At 33.4% G+C, this 22,281-nt stretch overlaps 2 protein-coding genes across 4 annotated transcripts in view; both read right to left on the reverse strand.

Annotated features, from left to right (window-relative positions):
* The window catches only part of LOC122521219 (spermatogenesis-associated protein 13), an 85,517-nt gene extending 79,644 nt beyond the window's left edge, over window positions 1–5,873 (reverse strand). For all 3 annotated transcript variants that reach the window (XM_043641749.1, XM_043641748.1, XM_043641752.1), the window contains exons 1-2: window positions 5,425–5,873; window positions 4,518–5,048 (exon numbers count right to left, since the gene is read on the reverse strand). In XM_043641749.1, the coding sequence (XP_043497684.1) occupies window positions 4,518–5,048; window positions 5,425–5,612 (719 nt within the window). In that variant the 5' untranslated portion in view covers window positions 5,613–5,873. The remainder of the gene's footprint in view (window positions 1–4,517; window positions 5,049–5,424) is intronic.
* On the reverse strand, window positions 5,632–16,208 carry LOC122520933 (serine-rich adhesin for platelets-like). Its single transcript, XM_043641262.1, has 8 exons — window positions 16,072–16,208; window positions 13,844–14,120; window positions 11,914–11,969; window positions 11,557–11,832; window positions 7,948–8,215; window positions 6,302–7,766; window positions 5,981–6,214; window positions 5,632–5,654 (listed from the first exon to the last, which is right to left on the reverse strand). Exons 1-8 carry the CDS (start codon window positions 16,206–16,208, stop codon window positions 5,632–5,634), a joined length of 2,736 nt encoding a protein of 911 aa, XP_043497197.1.
* Between the last annotated feature and the right edge of the window lie 6,073 nt (window positions 16,209–22,281).

The raw sequence follows: 22,281 nt of genomic DNA on the forward strand, positions 1-22,281 counted from the left end.
GTAAATACCGACAAACTTCATGGTGTCGTTTTTCCAGACGCTCGGAACAAAATCCACTCCCCATTACATTTTCCCCAACGCTCCAAAAGAAGTATAACTTCAAAAAAAAAAAAAAAATCATCAAACAATCCTGCTGCAATCGTAATTCTAATTCCTCGACGCGTACGACTGCGATAAGAATTTTTTTTACGTGGATAAAATTTATTGGAAACGAGCAAAAATTGGATAAAACTTCTATGACTGGTTAACGTCAAAGATTTTCACGAAAAAATAATTCTCAACGTATAAGCATATGCATACGTATGCAAAATCGGACTGTTCCATGTTGCTCTTTCGCATACACTTGTTCTCTCGCGTTTGACGTTTGCAGCAGTGAGGATCGATAGAACACTTTCTCTCTCTCTCTCTCTCTCTTTCTCTATATATGTCTATCTATCTATCTATCTATCTATCTATGTATCTATTTCTTTCTTTCTCCGATTTCAGAGCGTTGCAGTTGAAACGATGAGTCTATCGAGCTCTGTCATTGAAAATCTAGACATTCGCGTTCCACTCTATCGCGATACAGCCAACCGGAAAGAGGCCTGTGTACCTTCCATTCATTCCTATTGTCCTTTATTTCAAAGGAAAGCATTGACTAGGGTCACTAATACGAGTATCCAAAGCGTTCCCATCTTCCCTTTCTCTTACTCTTTATCTTTACCTTACTCTTATTTCTATAGTAACCCCACCGAGTACATTATGGTGGTCGTTACTTTTGCATCTGATGATGATTGCGACCCTCGTTAAAAAAAAAAAGAAAAAAGGGATAAGAGAAAAATGTCGTCCATAAATTTCAATTGTTTAAGTATCACTTAATAGCAATAATTATCGGATTGGTCGATAAATAATGTCAAGAATTATTGTGACTCGTTTAAATTTCGATAAATAGAAGTGATCAATATATTTCATTTGTATTGTTCAATATTTTATATCCAAATAAACGAGAGATTCGTATATTTGATATATATATGAGTATATTAATAAAATTCCAACGATATTTATCGGTTAATATAATATTTTTAAAAAACGTTCCACACAGGCAGAGAATTTTTCTTTTCAATACTTTTCAAATGTTATTATTATTTTTCTTCCATCCTCTTTAAAAATCGTTTTACAAAATAATAACGAGAAATATTTCATATTTTTACGTTATTTAAAATATAACGAAATATGCGGTGTGTGCCCTTGGGTACTTTTCAATATTAATTTTTGTTTTTGTTTTTTCTTTTTATTTATTCGAAAAAAATTCATTTCGGGTTATCTCTCGTGGGTCGAAAATTTATGAAAATTCTTGAAAAAAAAGAAAAAAGAAAAATAAAACTAACGATCATTCCATCGGTGTACACGCATACCTACGTTCTAAAAGTATAATAAAAGAAATGTGTCAATAATTTTTCTATTCTAATATTACAAACAACCCAGGATTTAGTTCGATCGAGAAATTTCGATGATTGCTTTAGTTTTCGTAATGTGTAGACGTTATCTCACGCGTCGATTGATTTCGCTGTGCTACGATGCAATGATTTATGCTCTTTCATAATGAAATCGTTCGCTCGAACTTGAATCGTATTTTCAACAACGGATTTGTTGGGTTAAACGAAAACGTTTACCGTTAAATCAATCGAATAACCCATGCGAACGTGATCGTCGTTAAAATATTAGGCTTGAATAGAAAAAAATAGAAAAATAAAAATAGAAACCGATTAGAAATTTCCTTTAGAAAAGAAAAAAGAAAAAAACAAAAACATTCGTCGGCGTATTAACAATTCGATAATTTTTAACTTCTTATACACGTTATTGTATACAGTATGTCCGAAAAAAGTTAAACAATTAATTAATATTTATGTCAGTAAAATTATGATATTTTGTTTCTGTTAAAGTGTTAATAAAAAAAAATAATAATAATGATTTTATGATTTCAAATATTTGGCAACAAAAGATTGTATTATTTTGTTTATTATTAAAAATAAAATGACTTTTGATAAATATTATATTATATGAGATATTTTATCATAAAAATGATTTATGTTCAAATACATTTAGATATTCTTCTATGCGTAATATTAGTTAAGTAAGTAACGTGGAATCTTGACAGTTACTTTCGAACACCTTCTAACGGTAATTACACAATCGAAAGTAAATCTAAACTTCTATTCTATCTGTTTAACTGGCTGTTATATTCAATGAGGGTATGTACACGTGTGACGTACATCTCGTTGAATCTTTCACAACTTATCATCGTAAGCTATAATTTCATCGAGGTTGGGTATATCATTGAAACAAACATGTTGTTCCGATCGTAAACTTTGACTAAATTAGACTCATTGCAGAATTTCTATAGGATATAATATGCGATATAGCATAACGCAATCACGTATTACAAATTTATCGAATATAATTAATACAGAATTTCTCAACTTAAACGATACGATCAAATATCTCCTACCTTTATTGATTTTAATGAATTAAACTTATCAAGAATACTAATACGAATCTAATGGAGGTGGAGGGAAGGGGGGCGAACCTATTATACATATATTTTTTATATAAATATATAATTCGAAATTGTATCCCCTTTAAAGAGAAAATTATCCGAATATCAACCAAAAAAAGGTAATAATTATTAATATCATCTTCCGTTAATAAAATCTATCATATCGTTCATATTAAAAAATCAGTCGTAATTGTAATTACTTACAATTTGTAATTACTTACCAGAAATAAAGTCGATATTTTTCATTAGGTTTCACACAAAAATATAATTTTTAAAACATATCATTTTAACCGTTCTTTATATATATGTAAAAATACATAGATTGGAGACAAACGTGATTGTTTTTCTCAAATGAAGAAAAGAAGAATGTTTGTTGAACATTCTAGGCAATTTAGCAAAACGATTATTATTTCGTAGGTTGAACAGAATCGTATTGTGTTAATAATCTAGGACACGACCTAAATTTCGTTGTTGCGTCGTATTAATCGAACGAACGTCGAATTAACTTTTGAGCCTTTAACGAACTTAATCGGATTAATTAACACGAAGGTGGAGGAACTTGAACGACGAACAGACAGAAAGAGTGAGAGAGAGAGAGAGAGAGAGAGATGAAGGGTGAAAGAGAAAGAGAATATTTTGGCGAGACAATATCAAAGAGAGAGATAGTAAATATGAGTGAGTAAGTGAATGACAGAGACAGGAAATAAGAAAGAAAGAAAGTGAGAGAGAGAGAGAGAGAGAATATGAGAGAAAGGTAGACTGACATGAGTGAGAGTAAGAGAGAAAGAAAATGACTATCAGAGAAAGGTAGACTGACATAAGTGAGAGAGAGAGAGAGAAAGTGAATATGAGAGAAAGGTAGACTGACATGAGTGTGAGAGAGAGAGAGATTGAAATAGAGATAAAGAGATAGTGTGAGAATGAGTGAGTGAATGAGTGAGTGAGTGAGATAGAAAGAGATAGGGCCTATGCGACGTATCGTGTGTCTCGTACGGTCGACGAGACGTTTATGACATTGAAGTTATTATCTTAATGAAGTCGTTTCGTAGTTCGAAACAACAAGCCGATTTAAACTTTTCATGTACTAAGTGCAAAATAGACGTAGGTATATGGGTATGTACGTACATACGTGGATAAATATTATAATCGTTGAAAGCTTTATCACACACGTGATGTTACACAACGAGATAAGCTGATTTAAATATGCATCAGGAAATATTCTCTAATAGAATAATATATTTATTGTTAGATCCTTAGGCTAATAGCGTTAATAACGCTTCGTTCAAAAATGTTTCTATTGTGTTCGAAACATTGTCTTGTTCATTTTTTTATTTTTTTTTTTTTCATACTTTTCGCGTCATCGTATCTCGTTATTTTATCTCTCTCTCTCTTTCTTTCTTTCTTTGTCTTATTTCGTTCGACTTTTATTAGATTTTATTCACGATATTCTTATGGCCTAGTTTATTGTTTTATTCGATGCAATCCGAGATTTTATCGATACGATATAAATACAATTTCAATATAATAAAAGTGTATATTTAAAAAGAAAATATTATTATTGTTATTATTATTATCATTATTATTATTATAGGAATTTGAATTCGCGTGTTTGTAATTTTACTAAAATCTCTTATTACTTTAGTCGAATTTAAATGAAATTATATATAAACGTTATCCGAATCGAAGATAAATTATACTAATTTCTACAAAATTACATGCACATATTTCAGTCTTTTATATCATAAATATACAAAGTCAATTTATTAATATCAAAAATGAAAAATAATTATCAATGATATACGTTATTCCTTTATATATAATGAATACAACAAAAAGAAAAAAAAAAACCCTATCTCTATGTGTTTATAATTTTCCTCCAATAACGATTTAATTTTCTTTCTTTAATTACATTTTTTCATGCTTAAAATGTAAAAAAGAAAATATATGTCAATTCATATAAAATATAACGTAAAGTACTTACCTATCGGTGTTATGAGTCAAGAACGATTTAGGTAAAGACAGAGAACGCTGGTGTGGATCCAAGGTCACGTCGGTGGTCAACGAATCCTCGCCCCTGGTCGGTGCACTTCCAGGTCTGGACAACATTCCATCTTTCGGTGGTACCATCAAAGTTTTCAGAGAACCGATCACTGCGTCATCCATAGGCGTAGACGTGCCAGAACTTTTAACGTTTCTTGGGCTCTTAGTCACGGTACGATCCGAGGTCGTAACCCAAATATCACTGCTCGAGGATGATGACGTGCTCGATGGGGAAACCACAGGACCGCTTGGTGATCTATTCAAATTTTTACCACATTGAACCGGGGACACTTTTCTTTCCTTTTCGCACATTTCAAAGCTGCTGATCAGTTTTTCGGATTTCTTGTAAACACGATGACGATCGATTACTCTCTTATCCAGACTACCGTTTGCATTATTTTCTTCCAATGGTGACCACCTGTTTTGATTCGGCTGCTTCAACACACTCTTGGGAGGTCTGCTGTCTTGGTATCTGTTTCAAATATTTCATTTCAATGTTATTTTTCATTTTGTCACAAGTGCGTTAGATGAAATAATAAAAAATGAACAAAAATGACTATTGTTTGTAAGGCCAGTATTTATAACACAAAATATTAGAATATATTCAGTATCAATCTAATAATAACTGATTCAATTCTATACGTATTATAAATACTGACAAATTATTATTCAAAATAAATCAAATAATATATTTATATAAATAATGAAGATTTATTTTACAAAATGTTAACACAATAATTAAAAGTAAATAAAAAGTAAACGCATGCATTATCAAATCAATGCTTTTTTTTTTTTCTTTTTTAAATATTACATTTCACATCCATCATTGGAATAGATGTTAAAAGTACCTTTGGACATTTAAATTACTGTGTTCTCGACTAGTCCTACTCTTTCTGGAAGTTTCCCGTTCCCTATAATCCCGGTCGTCCATTCTTTCCAAGGAAGCTGGCGATGAACATGCGCTACCACGATTCGTATGAACCCCGGAATCCGTGGACAATCTTTGATGAGCTGGATAACTCTGAGAGACTTTCATAAAGACCGGTGGACCTTGATTAGGCGAATAAAGTGTATTCCTCTGCGAACAGTGCGGCCAAAAATCGCAAGTACTGCTGTTGCAACGTAATTTCGTGTCTGGACTGACAGAAAAATCTTGACCGGAACAAGTTGGATTGGTGTTGGGTGTAGTAGCACCTCGTTGAAGTGTCCTAGGTCTTCGAGATTGCTGTTGTTGTTGCTGTTGCTGCTGTTGCTGTTGTTGCTGTTGTTGCTGTTGCTGTTGCTGTTGCTGCTGTTGCTGTTGCTGTTGCTGCTGCTGTTGCTGTTGCTGTTGCTGTTGCTGCTGTTGCTGCTGTTGTTGTTGTTGTTGTTGCTGTTGTTGTTGTTGTATCGAAGTATTATTACTTTTTTGAGATTGCTGTTGTTGTTTCGAAGATATGAAGTAGACATCGTAAGTAGCTTGATTGGCTCTTCTCTGTTCTTGGTTATCGTCTCGGCGTTCCTCGTGACGTTCGTATCGACTCGTTACAAAGTTACGAGTTATAACGCGACTTCGAGTACCATAGAGATATTCCGTGACAGCTTCAGCTTCGCGAAATAGTTCTTCGTTGAGGGCGTCGTCCGTCGATTGAACTTTTCCTGAAATATACGCGAAATCGATCGATCTTGACGATCATTAAACTGAGACGCATACACATACCTGATATAATTGATAGATTTACTTACTGTTTTGTAAAGTGTAACGTTTGTTGCTCCTTTCGTTTCCTCGTTCGCTCGGTAATTTGATCATCAATCGATGGGACGACTCGTTGGATTCTCTGGAATGTTCTCTCACAGGTTGAGGAGCTGTACTCGGTGATCTCTTTTCCGGAAGTTGAAGACTCCTAGATCTCCTAACTCTAGATTGTAAAGAGTCCGGAGATGCTTGACTCGTTCTCGCACTCTGATGCTGTCTAGAAACGTTACCACGTCTGTGGAAGTGATTTGGAGTGGGCGACCGCTTATGTCTCTCGACACTGCTCGAAGACGACGAGGAAGAGGTAGGAGAGTTAAAGGACAATTGTTTACCCGACTCGGAAGATCCCGGAGATCTTCTGAGTCCTTGTTGGGTTCTCGCATGATGACGAGTTAGCCTGTTAGACGGTGAAATTCTTTCGCCGTTAGCTCTTATCGATTCCGTAGAGGAATTTAAAGCAGCTACGGGGGAGGATACCAAGCTGAGGTTCAACGACGAGCTAGGATTATCGTCCTCGTCGCCGTCCTCGTATCCTTCCACCGAGGAGTCCGTATTTTCGGCTAACCTAGGCATTGCCGATCTCGTAACGCAACTGTCCAAACTTCTGAAGCCCATGGACGATGAGGACGATGACGAGGACTCCAAATATCTCTGGACAAACTGATATCTTCTAGAGGACGACTGATCCTCCAAAGATTTAGCTTGAGCCATTCGATAGTGTTGCTGTTGTTGTTGCTGTTGAGTATTACTCGCTAACGTTGTCGCGTTTTGCCTACGTCTGGACGGTGCATTCGCAGATTTCCTCGATGAGGATGGCAAGGAACTCCAATTGGTTTGAGGTGGCGAAGGAGGTGGACTGATTAAATCTGTATCGATAGCGTTAGATCTTGGCAGGAACGGAGCTTTCCCGTAATTACTACGCGACGCAAGATGCCTCGAAGAAGATCTCTTAGCAACGACGTCTTGAAAAGCAGGCGGTGGCGATATAATGGGTGTTATAGAGGGTGGCGAAAAGGATTCTGGAATGCTACGGGGTGACGTGCAAGCACTGTTACCGCAAGACTCGTAATCTTGACCATGCAAAGCGAGATAATCCGGTCTTTGACTATCCAACCTCGAAGAGAAATCTTGCGGACACTTTCCTGGCTCGCTGTTGCTGCAATGATAATCGGCCAATTTGATTGCTGCCCTTCTTGGTAAGGAAAGGTTACCAGCTGCTGTGCTCGACAAACTGCTCTCGTAATTTATTCTTCGATTCTCGTCCAATGATCTCTGTTGTACTTGGACCCAACCCGAACGACCCAAGTAAACCCCGTCGACTTCTCGATCGCACCATCTGACCGGTGACAACTCCCGGCTGCAATTGCCGCCGATGAATAATTCACCCGAAGTTCCGGTACTGCCCGATAAAAAGGCACTCGTAGCAGCTTCTCGACGACGGGAATTCGATGACACCTGTTATCATCGTAACGTAAAATCGTACCTCTTCCTATCCTTCCGGTATTAGATATTTAAATCTCAATTTTTTGTCCCCCATGCAAATAAATAATAAATAATAACGGCAAATTCAAAACTGTCGATAGAAAAATTCGAAACAATTTCGGGATTCTTGAGTTCTTCGTAGAAGAAAACTCACCTGACCATGACTGTCCTGACGATGTTGCTTCAAACTTGACGTCGAGCTAGTAGTATCGTGACGTTTCAACGAAGGAATCGAACTACCCCTTGTGTAAGAGCCACGATTACTTCCACCGGTTGTTGTCGATGTAGTCGTCGTCGACGATGACTTGCCTCTCGTACTGATCTGACTCTTGTTACTGCTAACGCTATAGGCTGATCCTTGCGAGCCAACCTCCCAAGGATCCGACGTGTTGCACAGATGAACGATCGATAAGTTCGGGCCTCTGTGAAGTATCATACAAAAAGAATAATCCCTTTTTTTTACCTAACGCTTCTCATATTTTCTTTCTTTTTATTTTCTTTCTTTTTCCTTTTGTACTTTTTGCTTCCTCTTCTTTTTCTTCTTCTTCCTCCTCCTCCCATTCCTCGTTCTTTCTTTTAAAACTCCCTTTCGTTATATTTCTCTTCTTGGAAATTCGTGATGCTGACCAAGGATGCAGGGTTATTTAAAGCGTTATTTAGTCTGAGGCCTTATCACACACACACACAGACACACACACAGGCAAACAAACGCGCGCGCGCTCACTCTCATATACTTTGAAAGATACACACAGAGACATTACCCTCGAGAAAACTCATACCGATGCATAACTTTTATCGGTATACTCAGCCTTCTCTTTTCCCCCTCCTCCCCCCTCATTTTATTACATCCACGAGATTGTGCCGTACGATAAAACTAGAATGCACTCTTTTCATCATTTCCCAACGCGTACTCTCTCTCTCTCTCTCTCCCTCTCTCTTTCTCTTTCTCTTGTAATCTGCATATTCATACCGGTGGGATGTTAATGCTACTGTGCAGACAGAAAGAGAGAGAGAGAGAGAGTGATGGGACGGGGGTTACGGGGAGGGAGGGGATGTGCTTTCCGAAATAGTCTACGTCTATCGATGATCGATCTTCGATGTCTCGATTGGAATGAAATACACGTTCAAGTACCACACCACTCATTCTCATAAAGATGATTGGGTGTTACCGATATCATTTTCAGATACGGTTATCGATCATTATCTCGATGATAATTCATTGCAATGTCGTTCGATGATCTTTTCTCTTTCGAAATGATCGAACATTTCTCTATTTGTTCACGTACATACATACATACATACATACATTTATACGTATATATTCTAAGAACGTGGAAGATGATACCGTTTTCTCTCCTTTCACACAGAACCACTTGTAAATATTCATAGAAAGCCTCGGAGATCGTGATATACCTTAGAAAACAAGGACCGAGTTGTATGGTAAATAAACATGTCGTGGGAAATGCGGATGGTGAAGTGGATAGTTGGGGTAGAGTGGGCCGGGGGGGAGCGGCGGGCTCGGGGAGAGTTACAAGGGGAAATGGGAGAAGGGTTGGTAAGAAGGTGGGGGAACATTTATCTTCCTTCGGAACGTCCACAAAGCTAATCCCTCTTCTTCGGAGATACACGATACGCGTATAGGTGAGTGAGTACCTATATCCCGTGAGATTTGAGAATATATACGTGAAACCTCTGTACTTCTATACCTCAATAAAAGTAACGCGAACGATTCCTGTATTCGAGTATTTTATCTTCAATCGGGTTTTGTTCGTTGATATTTTCCCCCTTTGAGGAAAAATCCATTTAAACATTTTTCCTAATATTAAGTCAAGTCTCCTCCTCCTACTCCCCCCCCTCTCTCTTTCCTACGAGCTGAGATTTAACGTACGAGGATTATCCGTTAACCGCGGAGTAAAGCGAAGGATATACGATATTATGTTATATTAACTTGACAGCTACTTAAATTAACGCGAGGTTCAAAGATGAAGGAGGAAGCGTAAGAGATTGGTTGGCAGAACTTTGGTAAATCTTCTAATTGATTTACGAGGTGAGAAACTAATGGATGATCGTTTTGAAATGGAAATTTTAATAAGCAGGATTTTCTATAATAGGGGATTGACAACAATTTCTTCGAATAAATTATATTTTAATATAACGAATAAAGAAAACGTGGGGAGGGGGGGGATATTAGAGTTCATACCTTTGAAGTAAAATTGTGTTTTCTTTTTACGAACGTATAATATAATAATTTTATTTATAAAGCACACGAAACAAAAAGAGAGAGAGAGGGAGTAATGAAATTTTATTTTGTTTAACGTAATCCTAATAAATTCTAACGTGGAATTTAATAAATAAGCATCGATAAAAATGAAAAATAAAATAAAATAAAATAAAATAAAATAGTAAAAGAAGTGTCAATAAATATTTTCTTGTCTTTGTTCTTTCCATTCCTTCTTTCTTTTCACCGTACAAAGATAGAAAAGCTGTACAATAAATTGCATATGGATAAAGTCGAAAATATTATTTCAGTGAGCACACAGCATCCTTTATATAAGGGTATATAGCCAGATTCCGAAAATGAACACAGCGTGGGTCGATACGACAGGTTGCTTAATATGGTTTCGCGCGTGCAGACGACACACACGCACGCACACATACACCCTTACTATTTCTGGATATTTCATATAGGAATAAAACGGATATAACAGTTAACGATTAATTATATTTACCTTTTAACCGACATCCCTGTTCCTTTTTTTTTTTCCTCCTACACTGAACACACTCCAAATAATATATCACGATTGAACACACACATTATTCTTGATTTATTTTCTTCTTCTTTCTTTCATATATATATAAAAAAATTATATATATATATGCAGAAATATTTGTTCTTTATCTCTTCGTTGATTAAAGAAACATTGAAATAACTTGAACACTTTGATACTGAACGTTATTTACTATTTTTGGTACTGTTGTTATTTATTTGTTTGTTTTTTTTCTCGAACGAACGATACAATCTCTTCTCTCTCTCTCTCTCTCTTTTTTGAAACTTTCTTTTCGAAAAGAATTTCTTATTCGAAAATTCAACTCTTTCTCTCAGTACTCACTCACTGGTGAATTTTAAATTCCACTGTGTAAACAAGCTACGGCTCTCTCACCGAGTGAGATCAACGTGCACCGAAGAAAAAAAATAGAAAAGAAAAAGAAAGAAGAAGAAGAAGATTGGAAAGAGAGGAAGTGGTTGCTCGTAGGGTTCTATCGATCTTCATGAAAGTTACATCGGACGTATGTACCAACGGAGTAGTCTACACGATGAACAACGGAAAAGTGGATAAAAGAGAGAGAGAAAGAGAGAGAGAGAGAGAACAGGAAAGAGATACTCGTTGGAGTTTACACCGTACGAATTAATTCCTATTTAATGCTCTACATTGCTAGAGAAAAGAAAATCCATTGTCCGTTGGGTATAGAAAAACCTTAAAAGCTGGATAAATTGGGTCCAACAAAGTAGTTTTTTTTTCAACTCAACGAAAAAGAATTTTCTCTTTGCCCTTATCCACGATACTTTTTCTATTTAATCCGTGTTAATAATTTAAACAATAATATTATATAGAATATTAAAATTTGGAGGATCAATGAACTATATTATTCGTAAATTTTAAAAGGAAAGAGGAAGAGAGATGGAAAAAAGAAACAGGAGGGAAGAAAAGAAAATATGCACGTTGAAAATATTCGAGGAAGAAATCTAAAATACGTGATTTACCTTTCAACACGCGTGACCGTATTGCCGATGTCACCGGTGTCCGTAGCTGGACTGACTCTGCGGGGTGGGAGGGCAGGTGCCTGGCCCGAGGACGAACCCGAAACAGGCCCCCCAACAACGCCCACGTTGCTGCTGCTTCCCCCACGTGTGCCTTCCTCCGTCGAGTGTTGCCGCGAGGATTGGGAAGTTTGTGACAGCCAACGTAATCCTGTTAATCCTGTGTTCCTCGCTATAGAAGTGATTATTGCCGTTGAACCTGTCGTTGAACCCACGCCACTCGATAAAGTCCCAGATAAAGTTCCTGATACTGATGATAATTGTTGTTGTTGTTGTTGTTGTTGTTGCTGTTGCTGTTGCTGTTGTTGTTGTTGTTGTTGATAATGAGCCAAGTTACTGCTGTCCAACGAAGTACTCTATAATTATATTTAGTTTCTTTTTAATATGTTTTTATTTTTCTTCATTTTTATTATTATTATTATTATTATTCGTCGGATGATACGATGTTAAATAAATAAATAAATATTATAGGAAGTATACTATCTAACTACATGGGATAGTAATAATAGTAATAATAATAATCTTCGTCGTCGTTCATCGTCGTCTTCTTCGTCATCATCATCATCATCATCATCATCATTATCATTATTATCATCATCATCATCATCATCATCATCGCGAAGCCGTTCGTATGAAATGAAGGAAAAACGTGAATCCGAGAGACGAGAAAGGATGACCCGTTTCGAATCGATTATAGTTCGCTCTCGTCCGTCTTGGAATAATTGAAAATGCGAAGAGAAAGATCTAAACGCTATGTTAAAAAAAAAAAAAATTAAAAAGAATTACAAAAAATCTAATACCTTATTATTCCTCATCTTTCTCTTCCACTTTTCAATATTTTAACGTGGATGAAAATTTCGAAAACTTTCTCTCATTCCCACGATACTCGCGCATTGTAATATATTTTCCAACTTTAATTATATTTCGGTCATTTCGTCGCGTTATAGGCCCGATTAAATTCCACTATAGTAATTAACTCGAGTCTGACCGAAGAAAGGTACCTGCACCTTCGCCCAAGTAAGACAAGAAAAGAGAGAGAGAGAGAGAGAAAGAGAAGTTTTAATTGTTTTCACAGAAGAGAACGAAGTAGTCGAAGGCACCATAATTTTGCGGGGCTTGCCTCCTAAAACAGCACTCGAATTCGAACTCAAGGTAAGTTCTAACAAATGAGTGAGTAAGTGAGTAAGTAAATGAGAATAAGAGAGTATACGTATATACGTGTGTGTGTGTGTGTGTGTGTGAGAAAAGGGAGAGAAGGGTTAGTGAAAAGTTGAAGTTACTCGAGGGTTTGAACAGAAACGCTGTAATGGTTCTTAAAGGCCCCTTGGTTTCTAAAAGCAACATAACTGATCTGAGTATACGTGTATGCAAATGTATGGTAACTCCTGGTTTATAGGTATAAGTATAAGTATAATATGTATAAGGTGTAGGTATAGGTATAACTGGGCGCCATTATCGTGACACACTGTACAACCTAAACGCGTTCATACGCAAGAGAGTGAGTCGCGTCGACGAGAGCTTGGTTCTACTTCCAAATACGGGAGAGAAGCAAACACGTAGTAAGAAGGTTCTTCTGAACGACCGGCTACGCAACTCTTTTCGATGAAAGTATTTTTATCTCTTGGTCGTACGTCGTCAAGCGGGAAGAACTCGTCCATCGACCTGCCCCTTTCCAACCAACCAACCATCCATCGAGAATCAAAGATCACTACTTCTCGAATACGAACAGGAACGAAGCTCTTACTTATTAACTCTCATAAATTTCTATTGAAATGTTTCCTTACCATCTGTAATAACTTCAATCTATAGTCTATAAATTAACGTTAGATCTAATACAAAATGTTGATATTTATTTTCATCGATATTTTTCAATATAGTTTTTGTTTCGATATTTTCTAAATGGTCATATTAATTTGTATAATTAATCATTTCATTGTTAGGATTTTAAATAAATGGATAAGTAAGTATGTGTAATAGGGTCAGAATTGTGTCAAGGTTTGTATATGACGATATTTAATTATAAATATTGATTAGAAATATATATATATAAAATAATAAACGAGCCAATGAATATAGCGATAGATTGCATATTGTAATTAATTATCTAAATAATTCAATTTTACGATAATATCTAATTGCATTAATCGATTTTTTATGCTTTTGTATGACACGCTTTAAAATAAATCATTCGATAATGAGAAATGTTTAGATTTAATGATCGAACACTTACGTTCAGGTGATTCTTCCTCGAGGTAATCGTAGTGTCCTGCAAGGATCCTCGCGAATAATGTTTCGCAAAGACCTCGACGAGTCTTGATCTACCAGAAGTTGGTGCATTGGTTTTTGATTTGGTGGTACCTGGTGGTGGCGAGCCATCGGATTTTCCAGTTAAATTCGGATTACTACTCTTTCGTTCAGGGAACACAAGGTGTTCTATGTTAGGCGTGTAACCTGGATCACTTCTGACAATGTCCTGAAGTGAACGACCTGTACTAGCACCACCATTGCTAAAAGATAATAAGACAAAAATATCAATGAAATGTAGAACTATGAATTTTTGGTTGTAAGTTTTAATTTATGCGTTGGACGAGATGGAACATTTTAATTGCAACGTTAAATTATTTTAAATGGGACGCGTGTTGTGATAAGATAATTATTTTTTCTTTTTTTTTTTTTTGTTTTCTTTAATATTTCAAGGTAATCACCATTTCTTTTGTTTAATGGAAATTTATACTTTTTTATTATGTATAATAGAAATTAATTAAAATATGAATGAGACGCAATAAATATTTATTGAAATAAAGTAAAAATAATAATAAATAAATAAATAATAATTGTAAAAAAGAGTGATGAGTGTTTTTATTCGATATGTAAATTAAAATATCTCCTACATTAATTACTTTTTATAGAAAACCTTGGCATACATCTGCTAACATATATTTAAAGAACATTTAATTTAAACTATAAAGAAAAAAAAGCATAAAAAATAACCCATTACCTCGAAATCCCTTACAAAAATGGCCTTGGGAAAAAAAAATCTCACGCGTTACCTTCAAACGATGTAACTTGTTTGTTAATAAAATTATTTTCATGTTCAAATTAAAATATCTGTGTTTACGTACAACACATATAACAAGTTTGTAAATATACATATATATATACATATTAATAAACGTGTAAACACAAAAACGTTTGATAGTTGCATGATTAATTAAGGAGAAACAATCGATAACAGAGATGGCTTTTTGCTCGATTTTCTACGTGTAAAAAACTGGCATCAATTCATTCATTGGTTCCAGCTTTTTCTACTGGATTCAAAATGCAATAGACAAGTGAAGGGTGGGTTAATACATAGATAACGGAATATATGTATATACACACATACGTACACATACGCACATAACACGGGAGAAAAAGCGGCCGACTGGGAGACAAAAGCCACGAGAGAGAAAGAGAGTGAAAGAGAGAGAGAGAGAGAGAGAGAGCTTGATAAAGAACCAAGTTTAAAGGTAGAGATATATCAACGTGTTGTGCAAGTACGTTCTTAGTATACGTATACATAAAAATACATGTACAAAAACACACACACATACAACGACACGCACACGCACACGCACGTAACCGGTTAGATTAAAGGGGGTTAATTATGCAGAACGGTGAAAACCGTGGGCGGTTTACAGTAAGCCAATTTATGCGGATACTCTACATAGTGAAGAAGAGGGGAAACGGGAGGAGGAGGAGGAGAAAGAGGGAAGAGGGAAACAGAGGGGTAGTGGGCTGCTATCTATGTTGCTGTATGGTTAACTTGAAAAAATGTTCAAATCGATTTAACGGGTATAATGAAAAAGGAAAGTTAACGAGTACCGCGAACTTATGTTCAACAACTAGACCATGTGATTTCTAACTGTATAGTTATCTAACGTAAAGGTTAAAGGATCTTTCATTTGAAATATTCCGATGATCCGTTATCGATGAAAAATTATTTACTAATTGTATTATCGATAGAAAATATTAATTTTAAGTTTTTCCCGATTAATTTCTAATTGTTCTTATAATACCAGTAACAATGCGTCCAATGAAAAAAATGTAATAATGCGATAAACACTTATGTAATCTGAAAAAATCACGAAAATAGTTGAATAATCGTTGTGATACGAAGTTTTACGTATGGTATATTGAACTAGGTACGATATACGACGAAACACCACCGATTTTTGATCGAATACAAATACGAAAAGTTAGTTAAATGTCAATGCCGAACTGTAATGTAAACTTACAAGTTTCAAAATAAGGAAAGGAGAACTTGTTGATACACGGTGTTTATTTTGTACGAGTCTTTTTATCCGATCGATTCTTTGATGATTTTGCTTAACCCGTTGTCGTCGTTTTATTTTGTATCCAATTGGGAAAACAAACGTGGCAAAAGGGAAGATAAAGTGATTAGATTAAATCACAAACCTTGGTGTAAATCCTTGAGTTTGCCTTTGACCGCGTCTCTTGCTGCTACCACGACCTGGCTTTATGTTCGTAGCTTCGGCGAGTTGCAGCAAGCGGCTGCGATGCTGTCGCAACAACGGGTCCTCCCGACGATTCATTCTATCCTGCGCATCTGGACTCTTCTGCTTCCTGCATTCTACGAATAGTATAAATCATCTTGATATACGTATACGCGATAACGTATTACCACAATATAGATCATTTTTTTTTTCATCCTTCTCATATTCATCTTTTTTTTTTTCTAATGGTTTTTATATACTAATACGAAAATATTATTTTACTAATTGAAAATGAACATTATTTACGATAAACGTTCGATTAATTTTGCTCATTTTTCAAAATCATCTTGACAATTTTTGAATAACAGTTTTTTCCTTTTCATTTTTCTTATTTTTTTCCTCGAACCTCAAATCCTCCCCCTCTTACCCAACCATCACTCATAAGGAAGGATTTTAATTAATTTTAGGGGTTTTTCTTCCCATTTATATCTATCTTTTGGAAATGATTTAAGAAATGTGAAGATTTATTGAACAGATTATTATTATTATTATTATTATTTAAGATTATATCAACGATAATGTATATGATAATGTACAAGAAAATATCTGTGTGTTCTTGTTATTCTTTAATTATATAATTTTAGTTTGTTAATTAATTTTTTTTGTAAACCCTATTAATAATTTGTTTTTTTTTTTTTAAATCGTTGGAAAATTAAAAGGATTTCGTTGAATATATAATAATAATAATTATTATTATTATTATGTAGAATTATTTTTCAATGATAACAAATAATAATACCCCGAGAAAATATGGCTTCCATGTTTGCTTACTTTTTCTTACCATTTAAAAAGAAATAATTCCAATTTGTTAATTAATTTTTCGATAATCATTTAATTATTCGTCTTTTCAAAATCGTTATACAAAATAAAAAAAGTTTCGTTGAATTAATTATTATTATTATTATTATTATTATTATTACGTAGAATTATTACGAGCACGATAATGGGGCCAATTACAGTCAACGATATACGATAAAATATGATTCTATTTCTTCCTTTTGTTTTTCCTAATGGTTTTTATATACTAATACGAAAATATTATATTACTAATTGAAAATGAACATTATTTACGATAAACGTTCGATTAATTTTTCCCATTTTGAAAAATCATCGAAATGTTCAAACCTTGTAAAGAATATATCTACCAACCGTGAAAGAAATAAGGTTTCAATGAAAAAATCGTTTACAGTATTATACTACTACTACTAACGTAAGAAATGTCATACCCGATCTATGTATTAAACGGATAAAAAGATCTGACTTGACGCTTCTCTCAAACTATGTCCTTGATTTATCTCCTTCACTTTGAAGTCACGTAACCGAAAAGCTCTTTCCCCCTTTTGTTACACTAGTTCAAGCAGTTTCGTATCGACGTTATTTCCGCTCTTTGCTCGTACTGAAGAACCACCTCCTCCTCCTCCTCCTCCTCCTCCTTCCTTTCTGTTTCACGGTCGAAACGATTTGCCTTCGTTTAAGTTAAAGAGAAAGAAAAAGATAGAAACTGACATAGGAAGAGAGAGAGAGAGAGAGAGAGAGAGAAATCTCAGTATCTTTGCAATCTCCGTAGATAAAATTTGCAGTAAACTAAGTTGCTCTTGCTGCTCAACTCATATTCATAAAGTACCGTGTCTAACTTGTTCGGTGTCAAAGTGGAATTAAAAGGGAGCTTTCTCGCCGCAGGCTTCTCTCTCTCTCTCTCTCTCTCTTTCTTTTCTATTTTTTTTCTATTACAAACACATACGAACACTCTCACGCTTTCTATCCTTTTTTTGTTTCTCTTCTTTTTCCGTATCGTTGCAAATTAAATCTAAACACTATTTGTTAAAACAAGATTAAATAATAGTATTTATTTTAAGTTGTTTTTTGTTTGTTTTTTGTTTGTTTGCGTGTTTTAAGTCCAATATTGTTGTATACGTACGAATCCTTTCACTATTTCTCTCTTACATTCACACTCGCATTTTATCTATCTATCTATCTCTTTCTCTTTCTTTCTTTGACTGTATCGTTGCAAAGTTAATCCAAACACGTGATTTGTTAAAACAAGATTTAAATAATAATATTCATTTTATGTTTTTTTATTTCTGTTCTTCTTTTTCTTGTTTTTATTTTTTTTTTTACATGTTCTAAGTTCAATATCTAATAAAATGAATTCAGTTTTATTTAAACATGGATGTTTTACTTTTATATTCATTCAATAAAATCAATATTAATAATATTTTCATGAACTCGTAAGCAAAAGCTTTGGTCGAGTGGTTTTTTTGAAAAATGTATAATTTCATTTGTAACGATGAGTAATCGAAATAATTTTTTTTTTGCTCGTTGTTAACTTGTAATTTTTAATTAAGGTCGTTATAATCGAACGGGCAGGGTGAACATTATTTTTTCTGTCCAATTTTTCTTATATCGTTTTTAGTTTCGTTTCGTAATTTACAAGCCTGATTTTTCGTGTATCTCTAATCAATAATTATTAAAAATAATATATACAATCATTGATGCTAAACAAATCTCATTTTTCTTTAACGAAATTATTAATTATTAAAATTAAACATATTTAAAATTATTTAAATTTAATTAAACATATTTGAAATTATATAAACGGGCTTATAATATTTTAAAGAAAAAACACGACTCATATTATAATATTATTAATAATAAATATAAAAATGTAATGATGTTATATCCAATTTAATCGAGAATAAGCTTTTCGTAAATTATCCTAATGTAAGTTACATTTAACTGGTGACCTCATGAAAAACTCATTTGTTTCTCAGCTGGTGGGTTCCATATCGTGAACCTTAATCGATATAATACCTTGCGAGAGGTTCCCTTCGAATATCAAATTAAATTCGCTTAGCTATTAAATGAAAAGAAACAAAAAAAAAAATACGTAACACACTTACGAGTTTAATAAAATAATATATCCTTCGAAATAGAAGCTGGCAAAAATAAACAAAAAAAACAAAACAACGTATCAAAGGAAGAACGAGAGAATTGCAAAGATATATTTCGAGACATGAAAAATAAATCGGAATAAAAACGAATTCGCGGGCAGGATTTTTCACAAATTTTCTTTTTCCTAACTTTTCTGAAATAAACTGGATTATCAAGGATAATGGAAAAGGAAGGAAAACATATCAAACTTTTCTCATAATTCGTGAAAAATGTAAAATACGTAAATAGGGAATGATTTAAAACAATAAAACCAAATAGAAAAAGAAAAAGAAAAATGATTTAAATTTTAAAATATAAAAACACTTCCTTTCTTCTCATCTTCCACTTTTTTTCTTACTTCCTTTCTTCTCATCTTCCACTTTTTTTCTTACTTCCTTTCCTTCGTTCAAACGATTACGTAAAAAGTGTCCCCTTGTATTATAAAAAATAAATCGTTAGAAAATCTGACAAACTACAATAAAAGAATATCACATCGAAATTATTTAATATTCAAAGTATGTTAATAAATATGTAATACCTATATATATATAAACCCCAATACACATATAAGTTTAAACAATATGAAATATAAAGAGAGTGTGTTAGAGTATTAAAATAATTGTTAATTAATCAATAGAAGTGTCTATTGTTGCTATCTCGAAGTATACAATTTATGTACTGTCTTCGAAATTCGCCGTTGAACTAAGTCATCATCCTCTATAATACTACTTTTATTAAATATTGTTTATATGCCCTTCCTAAAGTTGCACATGTGGTAACGAGAATTTTATTTATAATCACTGCTTTAAAAATACGTACTATATTTCCTTCGATGTTCTCTAAAATACGTATACACACACACACATTCTTACACACTTATGTATGAAACGTACAAACACATATACATATGTATGCAAATGTATGAAACACCCAAAAGACATACATACACACACTCGTATATAAAACAGAAATATATATATACACATATTCATAAATGCACACAGACACTTATGTATCAAACAGAAATATATATATATATAGAAACATACTTATATAAGAGACTGTATAGTATATATAGGAATAAAACTAGGTTGCAGAGACTGGCACATCTCTCACGCGAAACACGATTCGTTGTAGGTTTGTTCAGTACCTTGTATAATATAATGGAAGTATGGAAAGGAAAGGAAAGGACGCACGTAACCCTCCGGCAAAAAAGTCATCATTGGCTTCGAATATCGTTTTGCCGATCGCGGTAACACGTAATAATTACATCAAAATCCGTGATAGAACGAGAGACAAAACCACGTTAAAACTAGGTCGTTTCACAAATGTTTTACGTTTATACATATTTTATAATAGCTATGTACGTATGTACGTATAAATAATAACGTATCGTCAAACCAACGTGATATTACAAATCCGAATTGTAACGTTTTTTTGAAATTCTTTTTCCACTGTTCGCTTTTCTTTTTCTTTCTTGCGATAAAATAATGTTTCACAATTATTTTTTTGTCACAAATTAAAATGTTTCTTATTTCAATTAAATTACCTTTAAAAAATGTTTCACTAAATACACAAATATTTTGTCTCTTAAAATCAGATTATTTTTGTGCGTCAATTATTTTCCTTTAAATTGTAGTGTTTTTTGTTTTCAACGCTATATTAAAAAAAAAAAGCAGTATATCATTTTACTGTATTAAATATATTGTAATAATATACTGTATTATATATATATTTACTGTATTAAATATATTGTAATAATATACTGTATTATATATATATTTACTGTATTAAATACATTGTAATAATATACTGTATTATATATATATTTACTGTATTAAATATATTGTAATAATATACTGTATTATATATATATATTTACTGTATTAAATATATTGTAATAATATACTGTATTATATATATATTTACTGTATTAAATACATTGTAATAATATACTGTATTATATATATATTTACTGTATTAAATATATTGTAATAATATACTGTATTATATATATATTTACTGTATTAAATACATTGTAATAATATACTGTATTATATATATATATATATATATATTTACTGTATTAAATATATTGTAATAATATACTGTATTATATATATATTTACTGTATTAAATATATTGTAATAATATACTGTATTATATATATATTTACTGTATTAAATATAGTATTTACATTAAGAAAAAAAAAAATTAAAAAGTTCCAGTACGCGTATAGAGACTAAAAAATGATATTTTTATATCGATAAAATGAGATTAGAAAGAAAAAAAGAAAAGAAAAAGGAAATACATGTTATAATTACACGTTCATATTATTTAAGTGCACGATTAGAAAGTTTCCCAGGCGATTGCAAAGAGCTAAATTGAATATTTTATTGTTAACATTAATTTCGAGTTAATAAAATAATAATAATACAAATGTGTGTATTCTTACACACGCGAGTTGAAAAGTTTTGACTTTTTACCAAAAAAGACAAATTTCAAAGCGAAAAGAAAATTGTTTCTATGTTAGAATCAAAACTTTTCAACCGACCCGGGTATACGGAATTTTTGAAAGAAATTTTATAGAAGAACGAGGGGGTGGGGTGGGGGTGGGGAGCAAAATTTGTTTTCAACTGGTACGTTGGGACGCGTGATTCTTGACGCGTGATTTCTACGTGAGAATTATAGTGACGTTAGTTGATAAAACGGTGAGAGTAGTATGCCTTGCGGGAAATAAGGTGGTGTGAACGTATTCTCGAGTACCTCTTCATTATCTCTCACTTTCTCCCTGTATCTTTCTATCTCTATCTATCTTCTTCTCTCTTTCCACAACACTTTCCATCTTTCTTTACCGACAGACAAGTTCTGTGTTAAGCGTTTTTTTTTTTCTTTTCTTTTTACGAACCTTCCATTCTACTACGATTGAAACGACCCCGTTTCCCGTTCCAAATTTTATTTTTGCAACAAAGCTGCTTCTTCGATGCGCTAAAAAAAAAAAAGAAAGAAAGAAAAGAAAGATAAGAAAAGACAAAAAAAAGAAAAAAAGAAGAAGACCCGTGTCAAACGTATCGGAGAAGGAAAATTATTTTTTCAATAAAAATACGCGCAACCTTTTCCGTACATTTATCGACGTTAACTTCGACGCGAATTTTTTTTTTCGTTGCTAAACTCTGCTAAC

This window comes from Polistes fuscatus, unplaced genomic scaffold (genome assembly GCF_010416935.1).
Source record: "Polistes fuscatus isolate 324 unplaced genomic scaffold, CU_Pfus_HIC Scaffold4, whole genome shotgun sequence".
In the NCBI taxonomy this organism is placed as follows: Eukaryota; Metazoa; Arthropoda; class Insecta; order Hymenoptera; family Vespidae; genus Polistes; species Polistes fuscatus.